At 44.1% G+C, this 24,113-nt stretch overlaps 1 protein-coding gene across 1 annotated transcript in view; it reads left to right on the top strand.

Annotated features, from left to right (window-relative positions):
- The first annotated feature begins 4,095 nt into the window (after positions 1-4,095).
- CREB3L1 (cAMP responsive element binding protein 3 like 1) overlaps positions 4,096-24,113 on the top strand; it is an 86,331-nt gene continuing 66,313 nt past the window's right edge. Inside the window, exon 1 of the mRNA XM_056851530.1 lies at positions 4,096-4,273. Coding sequence (XP_056707508.1) covers positions 4,166-4,273 — 108 coding nt within the window. The 5' untranslated portion in view covers positions 4,096-4,165. The remainder of the gene's footprint in view (positions 4,274-24,113) is intronic.

Here is a 24,113-nt window from a genome sequence, read left to right as displayed (position 1 = left end):
ACAATGAGATTTACTTCTGAGTAGAATGGCTTGTGCCCTGACCTGGTTGGCCCAGGCTAGCCTGATCTCGTCAGATCTCAGAAGCTAAGCAGGGTCAGCCCTGGTTAGTCTTTGGATGGGAGACCACCAAGGAATACCAGGGTTGTTGTGCAGAGGAAGGCACTGGCAAACCACCTCTGTTTGTCTCTTGCCATGAACCCCCCCCCCCCAAAAAAAGGGGCCGCCATAAGTCGGCTGCGACTTGAAGGCACTTTACACACACACACAATGGCTTGCACCCTAGGTCTGTTTACTGTGTGTGCTTCCGACTCATGGCGACCCTATGAATGAAAGTCCTCCAAAATGTCCTATCTTTGACAGCCTTGTTCAGATCTTGCAAATTGAAGGCTGTGGCTTCCTTTATTGAGTCAATCCATCTCTTGTTGGGTTTTCTTCTTTTTCTGCAGCCCTCAACTTTTCCTAGCATGACTGTCTTTTCCACTGACTCTTGTCGTCTCATGACGTGACCAAAATACGACAGCCTCAGTTTAGTCATTTTAGCTTCTAGGGTCAGTTCAGGCTTGATTTGATCTATAACCCACTGATTTATTTTTTTGACAGTCCACAGAATCCGTAACACTCTCCTCCAACACCACATTTCAAAGGAATCTATTTTCTTCCTATCAGCTTTCTTCACTGTCCAGCTTTCACACCCATACATAGTAATAGGGAATACGATGGCATGAATTAATCTAGTCTTGGTGGCCAGTGACACATCCTTACACTTCAAAATATTTTTTAGCTCCTTCATGGCTGCCCTTCCCAGTCTGTCTCCTTCTGATTTCTTGGCTGCAGTCTCCCTTTTGGTTGATTGTGGAGCCAAGGGATAGAAAGTCTTGAACAATTTCAATTTCCTCATTGTCAACCTTAAAGTTGTGTAATTCTCCTGTAGTCATTACTTTTGTTTTCTTGATGTTCAGCTGTAGTCCTGCTTTGGCACTTTCTCTTTTAACTTTCAGCAGTAGTCGTTTCAAATCTTCACTATTTTCTGCCAATAATGTAGTGTCATCTCAAATTATTAATGTTCCTCCCTCCAATTTTCACTCCACCTTCATCTAAATCTAATCCAGCTTTCCTAATTATATGTTTTGCATATAAATTGAAGAGATAGGGAGATAAAATACATCCTTGTCTGACACCTTTGCCAATTGAAAACCATTCCGTTTCTCCATGTTCTGTTCTAACTGTGGTCTCTGGTCCAGAGTACAAGTTGCACATCAAAACGATCAGATGTAGTGGCACACCCATTTCCTTTAAAACCAGCCATAGCTTTTCATGATCCACACAGTCGAAAGCTTTGCTGTAATCTATGAAACACAAACTGATTTTCTTCTGAAATTCTCTCGTATGCTCCAGTAACCAGCGTATATTTGCAATATGATCTCTAGTGCCTCTTCCTTTTCTGAAACCAGCTTGAACATCAGGCATTTCTCGTTCCATATATGGTAACAGCCTTTGCTGTACGATTTTGAGCATCACTTTACTTGCTTACTAGATCTTCATATATAAAAACGAAATGGTGATCTTCCAAAACTATCTCTTTTGATTAAGTTAGTTGACTCTGGATATTCATCACCATAGGTAATAGCAGGGAAGAATATGTTGTAATCCCAGTAATTTGCTATCTCTGATGTTTGAGCATTGTGGTATGGGATGTTATGCCTCAGGAAAGGGTGTGAGTAATGCAATAGAAGAGTCTCTTGTTTCTGTGTCATCCTAATGCTTAATGTCTTAATAAAGCTCTCTTAGGAGAGATCTGTGGTATAGAACATGCATTACAGTTGCCATGGAGATAACTGTTAATAATAATCTCATACAAGCAAACTAGTAGTAGCTATTACTTCGGAACCAAAGCATGGTCCAAAGGTGTGTGGTGCAACAACCTTGCTGAAGCCCAGCAGGTTTGGGTCTAGGATGGGAGACCCCTCCCCAGCTCTGTAAGGGGAGAAATATGAGATAGAACTTTAATAAATAAGCAGCATCCGGTCCACAGGGACTATATGACCCCTTCTGTGCTTTACTAGCTGCAGGACAGCAATGAGAATTGTTCAGGAGGGCACATTTAATAAAAGCTGAATGTCAAAACTTTAGACATTTTATATGATATTATTGGATACATTATGTGTTTCATTAAATTCTCTACACCAGTTTTATTGCATTGTTTATTGTGTGTATTATACTGGTTTTGTAGCAGTTTTTTTTTTGTCTAATTCTGTAAATTGCCTTGACTTTCAATAAATAAATATGCAAGGGTTTTTTATTTGATTACCAAAGGAAGCTTCTTCTCATGCGCTAACCCTTTGGGTGAAGACAGTAGTAAGGGATGGAAGGTCCCTGCCTCGGGCTTTGTGTTAACCGCAACACAATCCTGGTTTAGGGGAGCTTGCGATCAACCCCCCCCCCTTTAGGGTTGTGTGCACAGCGTCAGCTATGACGATTCTCTTCGGGGGCAACTACATTTTCACCGGAGGGGTGACGGGATCTACAGCGCACCAAATGTTAGCCCGAGAGAAGACATCATTCAACCAATCGTGCAATTAATTATCTGACGGCAGATCACATTTGTACGGGCAAGCGGCTGAATGGATGCCGGAACAAGGGGAAAGGGAGAGAACGTGCCGTGCATGTGGAAAGGGCCCGGAATCTCCCGTGAAAACGACCTCAAGCCAAGCAGCAAAAGCTGGGCAACAATTTTCGCCGGAGATTTCGGAGAGCCAGCTAACCACGCCAGACCGTGCAGGCTTAGATAAGGCCATTTATGCACGGGAGGGTTTGCCTTGGATTTGCCGCTCTGCAGATGCACGTTTTCCCCACCCGATTTCTCCAAACTCAAAAATAAGCCCCCCGTGCGGAGTTTTGTGCATTCGGATGGGGAAAACGTGCATCTAGAAAGCAGCATAATCCCAGGCAAAACCTCCCAGGCATCAATTCTGTTAGCATCGACTCCGTATCCGGCAGCTTCCTTCCGTATGATCTTACAAGAGCGCGGGAATTACAGCCTGACTTTTCCGAGGAGGACAATACACGGGAGCCATCCGTTGCCGGGGGAAGGGGCAGCCGGCGGAGAGCGGTCAGCAACCCGCCGCAGACCTCGCAGCGCACGCGGTTCCTCTTTCCCCTGCGAACCTGATGTGACAGTACCCCGGAGATCTCCCGGTAATAATTGGCTTCCAGACTGCCAGGGAAGGAATTTCTGCCACGCTACAAGCCCGCTCTGTGCACTGGGCAACTGGGCTAAGAGTCACGGAGCGGCAGAGCGAACGAGAAACGACGATCGGAGAAACTGGATGCAACTGCAACTGTGCCGAGTCGCCTTTCTGTCTGTAGTGCAATCGGATAGGCATAACTTGTGGATGTAGCGTCATAACTTGAATTTGGATCAATCTCTCTTCCCCAGTATAATCGGGACTCGGAGATTTCTGCCCAGTAGCGTCAGCAGCTGCAAATAAACGGTTTTCTTGATAACGATCTCGGGTCTCCCTCTTCCCCGCGAACCCCTGTTTGACTGCAACACTGAGGCCAGAGCCGCCTGCACGCGACTGGGGCAGCGCCGTCCCTTCCTCGCGTCCCCCATTGGCGGAGCCGGCCGGAGGCATGGCTTTCCTTTGCATCAGAGGCGGAGGTTGCCTTACATCTGGCGGATCTTCAATGGGGGGGGGGGGAGAGAGAGAGAGAGAGAGAGAGAGAGAGAGGAAAGGGGCGTGTCCCGAGGCCGGCGGCTGAGCCCGGGGATCTGCTGCGGAGTGTGACAGCTGGGCAGAGGGGGCGAGATCCCGGAGGCGACGAAGGCGCCCTCCCTCCGTCCCTGCAGGGGGGTGGACTCCTCGGCCCTTGCACGCTCCCTCCCCGCCGAGGGGGGTCACTGGCAGCCCCATAGCGCGCCCCCCCCCTTGTCATCGCCCTAGTGCAAGCGATCGAGCCTCCCCCATGGATTACAGGCTTCCTGCGGGGGAAGGAGCCTTGGCCCTTCACTGCCCAGCGCCTTGCGACCTGCCGCTGCCGGCTGCTCGAGGCTGAACCGCTGGTCAGGTTTGGGGGAAGGACCCCGCAGCGCTGGAGGGGAAGGCGGCCGCTTCCTCGTTCCTGCCCTCCTCTTCTGACCCTTCTCCGGCTCGGCTCTGCTATCATGGACAGCATCCTGGAGCCCTTCCCCTCGGAGCGCCTCTTCCCCGGAGGCGCCTCCAGTTTCTTAGACCTGGGCGATTTAAACGAAGTGGATTTTCTCAACAATGTGGTAAGAGCATCATCGGTTGGTCGACTCCTGGGGTTCTTAGGAGTGGGTTGAAAAGGGCCCGGGGGGAGGGAGTGGGTTTTGTAAAACACCCCTCCCTGGAAGGTTTGAGGGCTGATGTTTCCCTTTGGGTCAGCTTTCCAAGGGGGGAGAGGGAAGCATGGACAGCTGCCAAGCTCAGGTGAGCAGGAGAGGTTGGAATGAAGGCTGGAAGAAACCTGTGTCCCGGGTTGCCCCCGGCTTTTCCTCCAGGCTCTTGTTGCCGGCTTCTGGGATTTTAATAGGTCAGCCAAGATCTGCACCTTACAGGTCTTAGGTGCGGATTCACACCACCATTCCTTTTTCATCCCTCCATCTGCCTGCCACCTCATGCCTGCTACGCACTGGGCTGGTTCGCACATGCTTGGACATCCTTTGGTTTTCTTACCCTTTGATTAATCTACAGCTGACATCTTGCAGCAGAATTGACTCCACTGAAAAGAACTGTGTTTGAAGTGACACAGAAATTCTATCAGTGATGGTTCATTCATGCACACGGTCACCACTTGATGCTTCAAGATGTACTGTTAAGTGTGTGGGTGTGTATAGTGAATTAATTCATCAAGCCAGTATCCGAAGGGATTTCTCTTGTGATCTGAATGCAAAAAGTCACCTCTCCATGCGAGTTCTTGAACTATCTAACCATCAAACTGAACACCTTCACTTAAGGTAGATTTATATAGCTCTTTTTCTCCATTGCAAAGTGACTGTTTCCAGTCTTACTTAGTGAAGGAATTCCATGTGATCCCAAATTATTAACAGCTTAACACATACTTTGGTTGCACCATAAAACATGTTAAAAATCAGATGAAACCATGTTAGCTTATGGGGGTTAAGACAAGTTTTGCTGTTTGAAAATCCAAAAAGTCACTATATGATGTAAAACCCACCTCTGGCTAATACTTTATATATTTTAGACTTAATGTTTTCTAATTATAGGAGATTTAAAACATTAAAAGAATGGATTCCCTCCCCTGTTTTAGTACATGCTTTTTCACATTGGCAATTTGAATCCACATTCTTTCCCATGAAGACCCTGTGAGCAGTAGAAGTCATTAACTGGTTAATAACTCTAGAATAAAACAGTGTGTTTTTCTGAAATCTTTGAAAAATGTGTTACTTATCACATGTTGGCTAACCATCTTAACTGTTTTCTGAAGAGCTTCTCCAGAACCACAGGGAGATTCCTCTGTATTTGAAATAGTGTCTCATATGTGAACCCAGGAACCCCTCTGAGGGGTCAGCAGTTATAAATTCTAGAACCCATTATGACACATTATTCTACAAACTTAGCTTGGGGGGAGTTCTAAATTTAAATAGGGACCCTATTTAAATATTTATGTATACTATCATGGCTCTGGAGCATTTCTGTACTTGGATGCAGGGCAGTGCTAAGTCAATGCTTAAACTTTTTGGATGGTTGTTGACCTTATGAAACACCAGCCTCTACAACTGTCTGTGGAGTGGGACGTGCTGCTCTCCCCCATGTGTCTCATGTCAGGGCCACTTTGTCTTTTTGTTTCCCTCCCTGAAACACTGTCCTCACTCCAGATGTCCAGTAAGGTGACATGGGGGAATGTGTCCCCTGACCACAAGCAGGCACTTTTTCAGGTTTCAGTAGGGGAAACGAGACTTTCCTTCTGCGTTCTTAAACTATGGGACTATTCAGACCAAGAAACCACCATTTGTGTCTCACCATTCTGAGCAAAATGGAGAAGTGGCACATAAATATCTTAATTTTAAAAACTCCTAGTGAATATACATTTCACATACATTTCACGTGTAAGTTGTGGTTTTATTGTGGCATCCACCTTTGTAACAAATGGTACCAAAGGGTTTCTTCCCTTCTTACCCAATATAATACTAGTTATCACCTAATTCTATACTAACGACTGCCATAGATGTAAGTAATATTAGATCTACTAATATTTGATTCCTAATCAAAGTGGCACAGGTGGCATGGCAGTAGTAGCCAATTTTTTTATGATGAGGGGGCAAGAATACACTGAAGGGACAGAGAGCCAGCATGGTGTAGTGGTTAAGAGCAGTGGTTTGGAGCGGTGGAGTCTGATCTGGAGAACCGGGTTTGATTCCCCACTCCTCCACATGAGCGGTGGAGGCTAATCTGGTGAACTGGATTTGTCTCCCCTCTCCTACACACGAAGCCAGCTGGGTGACCTTGGGCAAGTTACAGCTCTGTTAGAGCTCTCTCAGCCGCACCTACCTCACAGGGTGTCTGTTGTGGGGAGAGGAAGGGAAGGTGATTGTAAGCCGGTCTGATTCTGCCTGAAGTGGAAGAAAAAGTCGGCATATAAAAACCAACTCTTATTCTTCTATGATTTGCCAATTCCACAGACTATGATTGCCAATTCCCAATCATCCTGAACCCTTATTGGGCAGGGCCTAATGCCGTCATGAGTGAGGGACCAGTAATGTCATGGGGTGTGGCCTGGTGATGTCACGTTGAATAGTAGTACTTCCACACACGACTAGCTATGTGCCGTGTGGTATCTGTCTGTAGTCACAATCCTGTGGATTTGAAGAGATGAGCCATTTACCAAACTAAAAAATAAAACTAACATAGAAATTAATTATTTACGAAATGTGAAATGCCAATTTTTGCCTCCCTCTCCAATTTACATGGGCAGGGTATAAATTACAAGCAGGCATTAGTAGAAGCCTTAGAAAAAGCCATATATTAACAATATGGTACACCTTCAGCCATCCCAGGTTAAGTGATTTGCTTATGATCATGCTATGAATCCTTTGATTTAATTAGTGTATTTATATTCTATTCTCATGAACTGTTGCAGGGTGGCATAGGATTCAAAATTGTGTTGGGAAATCTGTATGAGGATGCTGGAGGACATCGCAGTTAATCAATGCCTTAATTACTAAAATGGGAAATTTTCAAGTTACACCTGCAAATCACTTCCTCTGACCTAGAAAGTATCCTCTAATAACAGGTACAGAGATGTCTGTGGTTAATGCGTAAGGAAAAGCACTCTTCACAAGTGCAAAATGTTTTTAGTCTCACTGTTTAGATAACTCATTATTCTTGGCACAGATGTCTTTAGATCTCTCCAAGTACCTTATTTTTCTGTAGTGAGGGAGCTTAGGAATGCTTGGCTATTATGCCTCCTCAGCCCTTTGGTCATCTGTACTAATAAAGTGGGAGCCAGCCTGATGTAGTAGTTAAGAACAGTGGAGTCTAATCTGGTGAATCGAGTTGGTTTTCCCACCCCTCCACATGAAGCCTACTGGGTTACTTTGGGTCAGTCGCGGTTCTCTCAGAACTCTCTCTCCACGCAGAGGCAGGCAATGGCAAACCAAATGTCTCTTTTGCCTTGAAAACCCTACAGGGTTGCCATAATTCAGCTGTGACTTGACAGGCACTTTCCACCACATTAATAAAATATTTCTTTTTCTGTTGTGAATTGTTCTGGAGTTTAACCTGCCTTAGTTTTATATCTTTTCTGTCCTTTAGCCCTAATCTCAGATTTGGCTGGTGGGGGAGGGGGGGTGATGACAGAAGATTTGGTGGTTACTTGTGAGTAAAAAGCATTCTGCATATGTTTGGAGGCATTTATTCTTTTACACAGGCAAATTAAAATGAGGAAATTTGCAAATAATGCTTAAAACCAGACCCACAGTGACTAGGGTTGCCAACCTCCAGGTGGTGGCTGGAGATCTCCCAGAATTACAACTGGTCTCCAGACGACAGAGATCAGTTCCCCTGGAGAAAATGGCTGCTTTGGGATGTGGACTCTATGGCATTATATCCTGCTGAGGCTCCTCCCCAGGCTCCACTCCCAAATCTCCAGGAATTTCCCAACCTGGAGCTGGCATCCCTAACAATGACAGCTTCACTTCTTTGAGCAGGGCCTTTGGCAGGAGCCACACTGCAAATGACAAAATCAACAGCTGCCCGTACACGTACATTCTCTGTTCTGGCCCCCACTTTATGGGATGGCCTGCCTGTTGAGGTCAGGAAGGCTTCCACTCTCCTGGCTTTCTTCCAACTATGCAAAAGTGAGTACAAACATGGTTTTATTATTCTTTGGTTCTCCCAGTTTAATAGTTTATGTTTCACAAACTGTCATGAAGACAGGTAACCCACATCCTTTCTTGCTATAAAAAAAGGCTTTGCAGCTGTAAAGGGTAAATATCCCGTCAGTTTTATTTCACACATGAAACTGATGTTTGGTCCATCTAGCTCAATATTGTCTGTTTACTCTGGCAGCAGTTTTGTAGGACCTTAGGATTTTTCCAGCTGCTGTTGCCTGGGATCCTAAACTGGAGATGCTGTGGCCTGTATGCAAAAAAAGAAAAGAAAGCTGAGGTGTCATCAAGTCACAACACTGAGTTGGAGGAAGAGTTTCTCAGGCTGACTGACTTATACTATCCTGCCTTGAGAACTAATGTGAACTGCTGATTCTATTCCACTTTAGTGATTGTAATGACAGAACCAGATTAATTAACTCAATAAAACAGGTGTAATTTTAATAGATGACTCCTAAGACTTCAGATTGCCCTGACTTGGATGGCCCAGGCTAGCCTGATCTCATCAGATCTCAGAAGCAAAGCAGGGTCAGCCCTGGTTAGTATTTGGATGGGAGACCACCAAGGAATACCAGGGTTGCTGTGCAGAGGAAGGCACTGGCAAATCACCTCTGTTAGTCTCTTGCCATGAAAACCCCAAAAGGGGTCTCCATAAGTCGGCTGCTACTTGATGGCACTTTACACACACACAAGACTTCAGATTAGCACATGTGTTCTGTCCTCTGTGTGGAATATGCTTCTCCTTGTGGAGTAAAGTTGGTTTTGCTTTATCGTGAATATTTAGAAGTTGTTTTCTGGCCGTGTGTGTAAAATGTTGTCAAGTTACAGCTGACTTATGGCGACCCCAGCAAGGGACTTCAAGGCAAGTGAGAAGTAGAGGTGGTTTGCCATTGCATTCCTCTGCTGTAGGACTGTCAACCCCAGGTTGTGAAATACCTGGAGATTTGGGGAAAAGAGCCTGTGGTAGGGCAAGGTTTGGGGGTGGACCAAGTGGACTATAATGCCATAGAGTCCAAAGCAGCCATTTTCTCTGTGGAACTGATATCTGTTGTCTAGAAATCACCTGTGATTCTGGGAGCTCTCCAGACCCCACCTGGAGATTGACAAACCAAGCTTTCTGGCCATGTACATGGTATTGTTTTTCTGATTGATTTAAATTACACCTCCCGTTTGAATGGTAATTGTAAAGGTGGCCTAATGAAATTGCACGATCATTTCTCTTTAATCAGTGCCTCAATATCTAATGATCAATACTCACCAACAGTTGACTGTTCTACATAAGTTAAAACAATAAATATCTGAAAACTGAATTTAAAGATCAAGACATGTATATGGCCATGCAGTTCTGAAGGTTTTATGGCACTGACATTTTTGGAAGAGAGCCTAGCACTTTCAATCTACTCCCCTTCCCATTTCAGGCCTCCACTTTGACCCTTATGTTGTTCCTGAGGGACTGCTGATACTAGGGTTGCCAACCTTCAGGTGGCACCTGGAGATCTCCTACTATTACAATTGATCTCCAGATCAAGATCTGGAGAAAATGGCAGCTTTGGAGGGTGGACTCTATGCCATTATACCCTGCTTAGTCCCTTCCCTTCCCAACCCCCACCTTCCCCAGGCTCCACCCCCAAAATCTCCAGGTATTTCTCAACCCAGAGCTGGCAACCCCAGCTGACACCCAGCAACACAAATCTGGGGGAGGACACTGGACTACCGCAACTGGAGGGGGAAGCAGGAAAGCCCTGCTATGCAGAGTCTGTTGTTGTTTGGATACACCCTCCAAATCAACTGCTTATATATAAATGTATTCTGATTCAATATTGTAGACACTGGGCCTTCAAGGATACAAAATCTAAGTAAACCACAATGAAGAAGAGAGGTATCAAGTAAGAATTTTTGCATATTCTTTCATTAAAAAAGTAGCATTTTCATTTGAAGTCTAGAATGGAATGCTTCATAAAATTGAAATCATTAACAGATTAGTGTATTTAAAGGCATCACTGTGAATTAAAAACAGCTCCAATCAATACCACCACCACTATTCTATACTAGGGCTGCAGTTCCTATGCACAATTACTTGGAAACCAGTGGGACTTACTTTTGAGTAAACATGGCTAGCATCAGGTTACATTCCTTAGGGTTGCTAACCTCCAGGTGGAGCCTGGAGATCTCCTGGAATTACATATGTTATCTCCAGATAACAACGATAATTTCTCCTGGAGAAAACGGTGGCTTTGGAGGGTGGACTTTGTAACATTATACCCTACTGAGGTACCCCCCCTCCCCAGGCTCTGCCCCCAAATCTCCAGGGATTTCCCAGGCAGGCATTGACAACCATAAGCAGTACACTGTTATAGTATTACTAGCAATTAATATGTATTTAGTCTAAATAGCATGCTAGGTGATGGACAGGGATTACTGTCCGGGTTTAGATGTGGCTTTAGATGGGCTGGGGGAACTGGCTGAGGTTTGCAATTCTAAACAAAGTTACACCATTCTAAATCCATCAAGTGCAACCGGTTTAGAATTGAGGTTGCCAGTCTCCAGGTGGGACCTGGAGGTCTCCCAGAATTACAACTGATCTCTAGACTATAGAGATTATTTCCATTGCAGGGTGAGATTCTGTGGCAATATACCCTGCAGAGTCCCCTCCCCAAACTCAGCCCTCCAAAGGCTCTACTTCCCAATCTCCAGAATCTGCCATCCTGGAATTGACAACCCTATTTAGATTGGTGAAACTGTTTAGGATGGCACTAACAGTTTATGTGTATGTGTTAATGAGGGAGGGTTAGAAATTCAACCAATGATTCATGAAATAAATAAAACAATGGGGATGGGTAGGGCAGAATCAGGTTGCTGTGAAAGAACAGCCTGTACCAAGGTGCTGCTAGGAAAGACTTGGCTAAATAAGTGGAGAAAGCCACTTCTAATAAATTGGTAATCTTCCATTTTGCCCCCATCAAAGGCTTAGCTACCTGCTGCATAGAAAAAACAACAACAAATAGTCATTGCTCATTTTCACATTTAAACTGATATTTAACAAAGAAACCAAAACTTGACCAGAGGGCAAAAGTCCTGTTCAAACAGTCTTGAAACTGGACAGGAAAAACTTTATCTGGGATACAACCAGCTTCTCTATAGAAATGCTTAGCAATTTGTACAGTGCTTTTAGTGTTCAGAGCTCTTCACATACCTTATCACATTGCAATCTTTGCAGGTAAGCAGTGTTACTATCCTCAAGTTGCAAAGAGGGCCCCAAAAGACTGGTCTGTTTATGGCAAGACCTCAAACATCCTCACATCAGTCTTGTGAGCAGGTCATTATTAATTCTGCTTCACAGATAACCTGTGTTGCTTAAAGGCTAAGTCAGATTGAGCAGAGAAATCAGGTTGCCCTGGACTGTCAAACCGAGACTTCCAAGGATGTGGTTATCCTTTAAAAACAAACCAAAAGCTTAAATTAGATTATTTTAGTGCTTAGATGGATGGTTCCTCCTCCACCAAAAAGTGCAACAAAATTCTTTTTCTTCCAGTAAACTGTTGCTAACAGGTCTTCAACCAGCTTGCCCCCAAATCTGGTTCTCTTTTACCTTGGCACACAGTCTTTGGTTTTGAACTTAGGAGACCTGTGCTAGAGTTTCAGACATGAAAGGGCTCTTCATCACCAAGATTAATCCTCCATTTCATGTTTACTTATAGTTCTCAGTGAACTCGTCATATTATTGTATTTGCTGAATTAACCTTTCTCTCGTCCGCATCAGACTTTGGCAACATTATTTAATCTTGCCAGAATGCCCCTATTCATTCATTGTTTTTATTAATATTGCACCTGCGATGGCATTCCTTTCCAAGTGCTTTCAGACACAGTTACCTTTTCAGCTGTCATTTGTTTCTCAGCTCACCCTTGCTGGTACAATCATTGGCTCTGTGCCATTGACATCAATGAGCTGTGGAATTTGGCCCTTTCTTTATATCTATAATGAACCTGCTTTGTCTATCAAGACAGTGTAAATGCCAGTACGACAACATTAACTCCGGAAGTCCTAATAGGCGTCTGAAAGTTTCAGACAATTCTATGCAGAAGTAAAAGAGAGTTGGAAACTTACATACATTGGATATTGTTTACTGAGTGCCAGCAGTGCTAGGAATGTCATATTTGGGTGGTAAGAAGAGAAAGAAGCAGAAAAAGGGGAAATACTATGGGGGCTTTCAGGGAACGAAAAGAAGAAATAGAGGGGGAATGAGATGCCCTCCTCCTTATGGGTCCCCTGGCGGCAATATATTTCATTCAGAAAAATCTGAAATCTAAAAAAAGTGCACTAGGGGGTTAGCACCCCCCCCCCCGTAATAGAAGCAGCATCTATAACTTTAAGAAACCAATCTGCTCTCAGTAGCTGTTGTAGTCCTTGCTAGGCAACCACAATAGTATTGCCAGTCTTCAAACCTTGGTCCTGCCCCTAAAAGGATAAGGGAAGGTCAGGGACCTTTCCAGGGCTGGTTTGGTTTTTGAGAGAGGACTCATTGGGGCCAGGCCTGCTGGCAATCACTGGGCTACTTGCTACCACTGACATACATGACTCACCCAGGCCTGGCTGCTTGCTACTGTTCAACCGCAGCCACCTAATCTGAAAAATACATTGGGGGTTGAAACCCCCCAAATAATAGAATCAGCACCTGTATCTTCAAGGAATAGATGATCTCAGAGATCTCAGTGGCTGCTATGGGGGTTGCTAGGCAACCCCAACAATATTCCCAGGCTTTAAGCCTTTGTTTCTGTCATTAAGAGGCAGGGGGAGAACACTTTCCAGAGCTATTTTGGCCTCACAGTCCACCCCTGCTTCCCTCCTTTCTGCCATGGAGGAAAGACTCGTCAGGGCAGAAGCAACCAATGGGCAAATTGCTATCATGCAATTTGCGCAACTCACTTGGGTGCAGGAGTGGCTACAATTTGAAGTCACTCAGTTTGCCTGGGCCTAACAGCAGCCTCTACCCAGCTTATACAACTTGGCTGGCCCCAACAGTGGCTATCATACAATTCACCTCAGCAACTTGCCACTGCATAATTTTTGCCACTTGGTAGGGTTGCCAACCTCCAAGTAGTAGCTGGAGGTTTCCTGCTATTATAACTGATCTCTAGCCGATATAGATCAGTTCACCTGGAGAAAATGGCCACTTTGGCAATTGGACTCTGTGGCATTGAAGTCCTTCCCCTCCCCAAACCCCGCCCTCCTCAGACTCCACCCCAAAAACTTCCCGCCGGTGGTGAAGAGGGAAAGTTTGGCCAAGTGGTAGGGTTGCCAGGGGAAAAACTGCTAGGTGAAAGGAAAGCCGAGAGCAAGTGTGGTGTAGTGGTTAGAGTATCAGGTCATCTGGGAGACCCAGGTACAAAACTTCACTCTGCCATGGAGCTTGGTGGGTGACCTTGAGTCAGTCACTTTCAGCCTAAACTTCCTCACAGTGTTATGAAAATAAAAGGGAGGAAGGGGAAATGATGTAATCTACTTTGGGTACCCATTGGGGAAAAAGTTAGGGTACAAGGTAATTTTTACCTTGTGTGTCATCCTTGATCATGTATGCAGCCTGATCTAGTAAGAAGATCCACAGGGTGAACCCTGCCTCCATACATGGATTTCACTTGCTGGATCAGAGCATGAATTAAAACATTTTAAAGAAAAATATAGAGAGAATAAATTAAAACATTTTAAAGAAAAATATAGAGTGCTGCTGTTTGAGGCTGCTGTTAGAGTCTGAACACAGCTGCTTTTCCAATGAATTGCAATGGAGGAGGATGGGGCGACCCCTTCCAGACCCCATAACTCTGGACCCCCTGACCCAATCTTTCCAAAACTTGGGGGTTCTTGCAAGGAGAGCCCCTTCTAGCTACCCTAAAATGTGGGACCTCTACCAGCAAAAATGCCCCCCCAGAGCTGTGGAAAGCCGCAAATGTGTTTAAATGGTTTTAAATGGCTGAATTATTCAGGAATCCCGAATTTAAACCTGAATTCCTACCTATACCGGTATAGGGGAAGTCGGGATTCGCAATTTCCTGGTTGTTTTTTTTTGCTGATTTGGTTTACCCGAATCAGAAATTTACCAAATTGGCATTTATTCAGTATTTTTTTGGTTCGGTTTTTACTGAATCAGCAGCCCTATTTGATTCTTCCTTAAATGGTAGAGAAAGTCGGCATATGAAAACCAACTCCTCCTCTTCTTCTAAACCTGTTTTATTATAAAATTACCCAAGTGAAAATGCATCTGGGAGTCTGGGGTATTAAACTGCTAGGAGTTGACCAGAAAATCAGTTAAATTGAATAGGAAAGCAACCAGGGGGACATTTTTCTATAACTGATTGATATTGGTGTGGTCTATGGTTATTTTCCTTGAAATCACTGCATAGCTAAACATTTCTCTCTATTTGCTGATTATTTTTTAAACAAATTGTCACCAAAATGAATTACATAGTTTTGCATATTCATTTTATTTACTTATTGTAGGAAATGGTGTAATAATAACATGGAGCATCAGAATTGCTCTTAAATGCTGAGTTAAGCATAAGGTCAGAGCAATTTAAATGGCCAAACACAAGGAAGTGCAGAACTGGCATTTTTTGTTTCCAGTGGGCAGCATGTTAACATTACACAGTACTGCAAATTGTGGTAGAAAAGCTAAATAAATCATTCCTCAAGTGGACATTATTAAAACCTTTTAAAATGATTGTATAAAATAGTTAGAAGTATAAAACTGAGTTCTTTCCTTGTCCCAGACAAATTTTAGACGCAGAATTATTTATTCCATGCATCTTTGTTGCATTCTGTAGGGAAGTATCTTCTTATAATTTTGTAAAAATTTGGATTAATTACTCAATGTTGAATTTCTTTGCCTTTGGCACTTAAATTGTCTGAACTGTGACATAACTCTACAGAATTCCATTTTCCATTGTTTTCTTATTTATTAAAACTAATTGCATATTTAATATGCTGTATTTTTGTCTCCAAGACAGCTAGCATTAAATATAATTACAACCAATTTAAGAACACAACCATAAAAATAAAACCAGTACCAAAAACAGCTAAAAATCTGCAAAATACAGAGCAGCTACAGTTTAAAAAAAAAATCAACTAGGCCAGTTCACAGGTAGGGATGCCAGTAGGGTTGCCGACCTCCAGGTACGAGCTGGAGATCTCCTGATATTACAACTGATCTCCAAACAATAGAGATCCGTTCACCTGGAGAAAATGGCCATTTTGGCAATTGGACTCTATGGCATTGAAGTCCATTGCCTCCCCAAACCCTGCCCTCCTCAGGCTCCGCCCCAAAAATATCCAGGTATTTCCCAGCCTGGAGCTGGCAACCCTAGATGTCAGCCTCCAGGTCAGACGTAGGGATCCCCTGGAATTCTCAAGACTACAGAGATCAGTTTCCCTGGAGAAAATGGATGCTTTGGAGGATGGACTCTGTGGTATTGTACCCCACTGAGGTCCCTGTCCTCCCCAGGCTTCGTCCCTAAATCTCGAGGAGTTTCCCAACATGGACCTGGCAAACCTAACCCCCCCCCATCCCCCACTGGTGGCCAGGGGGGACTTGGCAACCCTAAAGCCTGGTATAATAAAAATATTTTTCCTGCTCTGCAAAGCCTGATGCAACAGCACCAATTTCACCTCCCAGTGTGTTTATTATGTTTTTTGTTTGGTAATATTCTGTCATTACCAATCCTTCTCTTATACCCTTCCCTTCTTCTTACATTTTGCCTTTCTTCCTTTCTCCGATTGTTTCAGTGTTCTGTAGAATTCATTTGAACACATAATATGAATGGAACTTGCCCCTTTCTTGTATTTTATGTATTCCTCCTTAAAATATCATTGCCTGATATTACATAGCAAGGTGTGGAAACACAGAATTTTGATTTTGGGTTGCTCAGGCCGTCTCTGGAACACATTTTGAAAGGGGAACCTCCATCAGGCCTGTTGAACTCCCATAGGCCCCAAAGGTTTATTCTGGGACCTTCCAGACTCAAACCAAAATTATATAAAACCACATCATACTGTTAATCCCCAGGATGGTCAGATTGGATCCCCAGAATTTTGTCCCCCCCCCACCCACCGCCCAGCCATGGTCCCCATGGGACAGAGAGTAGGCAGTTGTTTGAGGAGTATTCTAATGCTGTGCGTTGCGTATGGAGAAGGGATTTATAAACAGAGAGATCTTATATTGAAATTCTGGTGTGTGTGTTTTTTAAAGATCTGGTTTGTTTTAAATAGTTAGATAGAGCTGCTGTTGCTCTGAAGATCTTCTGCAGACCCGACTACAGAAAAAAGGGGGGAGCAGTTAAAAGTGGTCCCAAATAGGGACCAAAGCTAAGGCAGATTGTGGCATTAGGTAGAGAAGTTGCTCTATGGGTACTATTAAAATCACCATGTTATTAGCATCACAGATTTTTACACAGCTTTGGCAAACTTAATAAATGGTTAACCGCCCCCCCCCCCCCACAAATATTCCTTGTGGATAAAAAGCTCACTTTGCTGAAAAGGGCCATATGAATTTCATTCTGCTGGAGCTCTCTCTCTCCCTCTCCCCCCACCCCAAAAACTTGAAGCTGAAAGCCTAGCCAGGACTTCTTACCAATTTCCAGTTCTGCTGGATTCCATAGCTCAGTGGGAAGCTATCCCAGCTGCTGTGAGAGGTGCACAGATGTCCCGGGAGCTGATGCCAGCCCAGCACTGTGGCCTACATAGAAAGTGTCCTGCTTCCTATTTTACAAACTGCAAACAATTAGTTTACCCATAGCCATCTTTTGAGTTACAGTTAATTTGATCCAGTCAGTGTAGCAGTAAAAAAAAAAAAAAAAAGAAAGCCATGGAAATTATCTTATGAGATTTTACCTTACAGGGCAGGATTACAGCAAGATAATAAATATGAAAAATATCTGAACATGTTTTATACATGTGAGGTGGGAACCAGATTGCAGCTCATTTGCTTTATGGGCTCTTAGGTGGTTCAAGCGTGCTTTCTGAGCAGTGGCTTGGACCGTAAGCCTGCTTCCACTTGCAAGATTTAGGATTAGGGTTGCCAACTCCAGGTTGGGAAATACCTGGAGATTTTTGGGGTGGAGCCTGAGTAAGGCGGGGTATGGAGAGGGAAGGGACTTCAATGCCGTAGAGTCCAATTACCCAAGTGGCCATTTTCTTCAGGGGAACTGATTTCTATAGGCTGGAGATCAGTTGTAAGAGCAGCAGTGTACACCCTGTGGGTCTCTTTGTTTAAGGTAGGAGGCAGGTGCTGTGGGTTAACAGTTCCAAAGCTGAGACCTACTCAGCTTTTCCAGGTAGTTCTGCCACTACTCTTGAATAGGATTACCCCAGACTGGGGCCAAGAGCACCCCAAGTCTGCCCTTTCTGTTGCCTCAGCAACCACACACCAGCCCTGCAGGGTAGGACCACAGCACACTGGGTGACAATAAAATAATACTTCTTGGTAGTGGGTAGCCTGGTCAGGCTGACTAGATTTAGTTTAAAGCCAAGTAGAGTTCAAGGAGCCAAACACAAACTTATACTTTAAAGGTTTTATTCAAGGCTTGCACTTTAGTTCCAAAATAATATGCGAAAGCAGAGCACATAAAAATAACAAAGCTAAATAATATATCTAACTCACAGTAAGGTTCAGGTTTTAGCAAGGCTTCTTGGTATGTCAAAATATTTACCAGTTCATAGACTTGGTTCACAGGTTCCACTTGACTCAGCACTCAGGATCGTGTCCAAAGTACAAAAGGAATATATCGCTCCCTAGAAGAAAACAGGCAGCATGATGAGAGCTAATGAGCACAAAGGACCACGCACTGGCTGACCCATTCAGATAGTCTTATTCCTTGTGGGCTGGGGATGGGAGGAGCTCCGATCCAATCCCTGAACGCCACAGATCAATGCCAGGTGCAGTAACTTAACAAGGTAGAAATTACCTCTGCCCTTACAACAAGTGGGTAGTGATGAATGGCGGCCGTCCATCCATCACCCTCCCTCTTAGTGGCAGGTGATCTTACTGATGTAACCCGAATTAGGTTGTTTAATTGCACCATGGCTTTGAGGCCTGAAGGGAGTAATCGAGATCGCTCCCAGCTGTACGTTATCTGGAAAGTGAGAAACTCTCCTGAAAGCTTCCCACACCCCTATATACCAACTGTAGCACATTATAACTCAGGCCTGGTCAGAAATCAAGCCTGAACCAAAAATTATTCAGCAAGGCGTTGTAAAGGTTTTTACAATTCCTTTACAGGGGGGACCAGGTTTAGAATTTGGACAGTGAGGGAGAAACAAGAAGGTTGTTTCAGTAGACATTTTTCTTATGTGTTTCTATGGGTCCTTCATAGGGATGAGGAAAAATACTAAGATACAAAAAGAGTGGTACAAGAATCAGGAAGCATTGTTGTTGTTGTTACTACTACTACTACTACTGAGACAGTATTTAGCCAGTTAATGGACTAACAGTACCATTGTAAGCAGAGATATCTTTTTAAGCCCATGGAAGTCAGCAGGCTTAGAAGGGTGTAACTCTGTTTCTGTAAAAAAGCCTTTTGATCAACTAAAAAGCTGATTAATTGGGCAGTGAATTTTTTTTTAATTGGCAAATGTTTACAAAAAGGTATAAAAGCTGTTGGTGGCAGATGCTATCCTGGAAGACTCTTTCTTACAGAGAATGGAGTGCCTAAGATATTGGTCCTTGCTGCAACTTGTGCATGTATCACCAAAAAACAAAAAAAGCAGGCTTATCTTTCAGCATTAGCATTTTCTGTGTGCAAATGTATGAAAAGGCTAATTGGTTAGTCAACTGAATGGCAATCAGTGCTATCCTAACAAGAGTTACACCCTTTTAAGTCAAGTGAAGTCAATGGGTTTAGCTAGGGTTGCCTAGCAACTGGCAGGAGTCCTAAGGGGACAGGGATATGATAAAACCATGGAGTTTCCCGTGATTCCTGGAAGAGGATTGACAAAAACCCAGAAGTGACATTGCACCCAATAGCATTTTTTTTGTTTTGTTTATTTTTCTCCCACTACCACTCTGAGCAGCAGTGAGAACAACAGGGTATCAGTGGGAGTCTCCTGCCATATTGGGAGACCAGGCAACCCTGGGTTCAGGGTATAATTTTGTTTAAAGTTGCACTGAAAAACATCATACAAATGCAATGCAATCCTATGCCTATATACTCAGAAGTCTCACTGAATATAATGAGACTTATTTCCTGGTAAGAGTGTTTAGGATTGCACCCTACAGCTGTAATCCTAAAAATGCTTTCCTGGAAGTAGATAGGGTTGCCAACCTCCAGGTATTAGCTGGGGATCTCCTATTACAACCGATCTCCAGCCGATAGGGATCAATTCACCGGGAGAAAATGGCCACCTTGGCAATTGGACTCTATGACATTGAAGTCCCTCCCCAAACCCTGCCCTTCTAAGACTCCGCCCCCAAAACCTCTCGCCGGTGGTAAAGAGGGACCTGGCAACCCTAGAAGTAGATCTCCTTGAATAAAATGGGACTTCTGACTAGAACTGCCTAGGATTGTTCCTTTAATCATGTGTTCTTAATTATTATGTAAATAGATGACTGCTGCTGGAGGTAGAAGTAGAAAAAGAGCCTTGTGATTTGTTTCAAATAAAGGCAAGCTGTGAGGGGTGCAACCAGAAGAAGGTTTATGAAAATATTTGCCAAGTAAACTTATTAAATCCTCAGCAGAGGGTGGGAGCAGATGCATGCTGGAGATATCAGCAGCAGATGTTAACAACTTCTCTGTGTACACTAGGAAAGTAATCTGCATTTTTAAGTCCAAGAAGACACAAATTCTGGTTAGAAATTGTGGCTCATTCTAAAGGCAGCCTTAGGTATATCTTTTCTGAATTGAGCACAAAGATGTGCATCAGCATTCTGAATTTTAATGCCGCCATGCTTAGAAACACTGCTTATATGGACAATTTATTTGTGGTGGCTCATAGGGTTGGGTTACGGTTGCCAGGTCCGTCTTTACCACCAGCGGGAGGTTTTTGGGGCAGAGCCTGAGGAGGGAGGGACTTCAGTGCCATAGAGTCCAATTGCCAAAGCAGCCATTTTTCTCCAGGTGAACTGATCTCTATCAGCTGGAGATCAGCTGTAATAGCAGGAGATCTCCAGCTAGTACCTGGAGGTTGGCAACCCTAGATGGGGTGCAAGTAGGGTTGCCAGCTCCAGGTTTGGAAATACCTGGCAATTTTGGTGGTGGAGCCTGAGGAGGGTGGAGTTTGGAGAGGGGTGGGACTTCAATGCTATAGAGTTCAATTGCCAAAGCAGCCATTTTCTCCAGGGGAATTGATCTGTATCAGCTGGAGATCAGTTGTGACAGCAGGAGATCTCCAGCTAGCTCCTGGAGGTTGGCAACCCAAAGTGCAAAGGATATTCCACCTCTGTGTACCAGTGAAGGGGGAGGGGAAGGTGACATCTTTACTGGCAGGCAACAGGAGGTGGTGATGTAGTTGCCAGGACCATTGCTGCTATGCAGTGTCGGCATGTAGCTACTGAGTGGCTTATGCAGTGGTTCCCAAAGTGGGCAGTACCACCCCCTGGGGGGCAGTGGGATTACCTAGGGGGCATTAAGAGGCAAGGGGGCAGCAGGGGGGTACTAGAGATGGGGTCCATCAACTGCGTTGTTCTTCACTGATTTATAATAGATGAAGCTGTGGCACCATGCTGGCAAATTTGGTGGAAACTATCACAATTTTTTCTCAGACTTTGAAGAGCAGGTGCCACTGGATCATCAATTTTGTTGAATAAATTTCAACTAAAATTTTTTAATTTGATTTTGAATAGATGTGCAATTAATTGTTACTGTTTTGAAATTTTATTGTTATTATCTTTAGTACGTCACGCAAACCCCTCTTTTGAATAATGCATTTTATAGGATAGGGTAGGGGGCGCTGGGGTTGAGTTTGTGGAATCCAGGGGGTTGTGGCCCGAAATGTTTGGGAACCACTGGGCTAATGGAATCTGGTGTGAGTTTCCACCAGCCACTCGGCCGTTGCATGGCCCCAGCAACACTATCACTACTTCCCATTGCCTGCTTGTAAGGGCACCATCTTACCCCTCCATCTTCATTGTCACACTGTAGGAGAGGCTGGCATATTTCTTGACCCTACCCCCCCCAGCTACCACTGTAAACTTTAACACAGTTTTTGCAGTTAGATGTTTCCATTCTAAGAAGGCCAAAGATGCATCCTGACATTGGTACCTGTTTAATATTCTACACAGGATGCTTGCACAAGGTCTTACGATCATGGCCTGAAGACCACCACCTCCCCTGCCAAATATCTAGCCTGATGACAAGTTTTAGAGAACCTGAAAATTTGCACACTATTTTGTATTAAAAAAAGGTAAAGGTCCCCCTTGCAAGCACCGGGTCATTCCTGACCCATGGAGTGACGTCACATCCTGACGTTTACCAGGCAGACTTTGTTCAAGGGGTGGTTTTCCAGTGCCTTCCCCAGTCATTTTCCCTTTACCCCCAGCAAGCTGGGTACTCTATTTTGTATTGGTCCTAATAAAAGGTATTACATGGCTGTTATTTTACTTTGAACCATTTTGGCTACCTGCAACCTATGTTAACTTTAATGGTCATGATATGTAGTTTGGAGCTTTGGGCTCCCAAAATTTTTACAGGATATGTAAATATTTATAGCTACAAAGCAGTTTCTTTAACATCTAGTGTATTTTAATTGATCTTTGTTGTTTTTGCTGATGTTTGTCTTTCAAGCCTAACATCATAAATCAGGAAGAATCCTGCATTGCAACAGTTGACCTGCTATTGTTTTTATACTAGGTCCAGACTCCTAAGAACACTTTTGATTTCTGGGGGTTGTATGTTCATATCATGAAAGCCAGAAATTTGCTTTTAAAAGAATGTTGAAATTCTGCAGAAGCAAAATTCCAGTTTCCTATCCTTGATCTTTTTAAATAGATTCTCTGCAGCCCTGAGTATTTTTCTTCTCAACATAAGTGAATTATGTTGCAAAATAAGCTTTTTTTTTGCAACACCCATTCAGTACCACCACTAGTGCTTGTGATGAACACATGGACAGCAGAAAGTCCAAGCAAATTAAGAACATAAGATGTGATATACAGCACTGAGTTTTGATCCATGGCTGGATAGCTGCATCTAGCAAGTTGTATGTCCAATTTTGATTTATTTTTGTGCCAAAGCAGCAGCACAACAATGCCATCTTGCGTACATATGCCTTCTCTGGGTTTCTGTGCCTTGGGCTGAAGCCTATGGTAGAAGGTACCGGTATATTTTATTTAAGAAGGAAGGATTGTTGTTCTCTTTTAAAAGCTGCCCTGTATGTAAAAAGCTCTGAAAGGCTCCGCTTTAAGAAGGCTCTAGCTTCCTTCCATCTTACAATATGGGAAACAAATCTCGCTTGGCTTAGACACGAGTTTACACATGAAAGGTAGCAAAGGGCCCTTACTAAAGAAGGCCCCACATTTCCCCTGATTCCTAGACTGGTGTTTTGCTGCTTAGTTTCAGGATGTATATGCAGCTTGAGGCCCATGACATCTCTATACAGATGTTGTATTTGTGAGGAAGTGTAAGCAAGGGGGGGGGGAAGAGACTGTTGAAAAGAGAGTGACTGGGGAAGAAAGAGTGGAAATAGCTGGCGACCTGTTCAGCATGCTCCTGAGTCATTCGGAGCTACTGGCACAGCCCCAGCTGGACAAATTCACCATTTATCCATGGCATGAGGTAATCTCCACAGTCCCTCTCTGGTTTCTTCCTCTCCTCTGGTGCTGGATGGCCTTGCAGCTGGGGCACGTTGGGAGCGGGATCTTTGATTTCCTGCTGATATCTGTGGAGATTTCCTGGCTGCTTTTCAGTAGCGGCTTATGTTTTGTGTTGCCTCCGTCTCAGTTAAAGGATGCTGTCCAGCCAGAATATCAAACAGCTGGACATGGCTTTGTCAGGCTCCAAGCCAGATCCTTGTACATTGAACAGTGTGCTTTTTCATCTCACAAACATTACAGGACAGTCATGGAATGGACCGTCTGGATAATGCTCTGATTGCATCTAGAGCAGGGCTTCCTTTAACCCAGCCCAAAGATAGGAACTTCAGCAGCCTACTTCCATTTGTTGGCAGGGAAGCATCACACTACCAGACCTATCTTTATACAATACAAATAAATCAGTTCTGCCATATTTAGAAGCCCCACACCCAATCACCTTTGCATGGCCTAGTTTCTGCCAAGGATGCCAACCTCCAGGTTCTAGCTGGAAATCTGCTATTACAACTGATCTCCAGCCAATAGAGATCAGTGCGCCTGGAGAAAATGGCCGCTTTGGCCATTGGACTCTATGGCATTGAAGTCCCTCCCCTCCCCAAACCCCACCCTCCTTGGGCTCCGCCCCAAAAACCTCCCACTGGTGGCAAAGAGGGACCTGGTAACCCTATTTCTGCCCCTAATTCTGGCTGGAATAGTTCACATTACTTCTAGGGCTAGAACTCAAGCCCCATCAGCCTGAAGCAGGGAGATACAATTTGCTACGGCAGACTGGACATAAAAGTTTAAACCCATACTTTGCAAGGAGTGAGGCATGAGTAAATAAATCAGTCCATCTCTCTGGGGGAAATAGGAGACTAGTCTCAGTAGCCAAGGGGCAGCTGTTATTCAGGAATAACTGAATATATAAATAAACCCTTAGAGAGGCCTCTTTAAAATCCTGCTGGTTAAGAATCAAG

This window comes from Euleptes europaea, chromosome 6, assembly GCF_029931775.1.
Source record: "Euleptes europaea isolate rEulEur1 chromosome 6, rEulEur1.hap1, whole genome shotgun sequence".
Classification (NCBI taxonomy): domain Eukaryota; kingdom Metazoa; phylum Chordata; class Lepidosauria; order Squamata; family Sphaerodactylidae; genus Euleptes; species Euleptes europaea.
The sequence above is the reverse complement of the archived record's forward strand: the minus strand, read 5'-3'. Positions and strand labels throughout refer to the sequence as shown.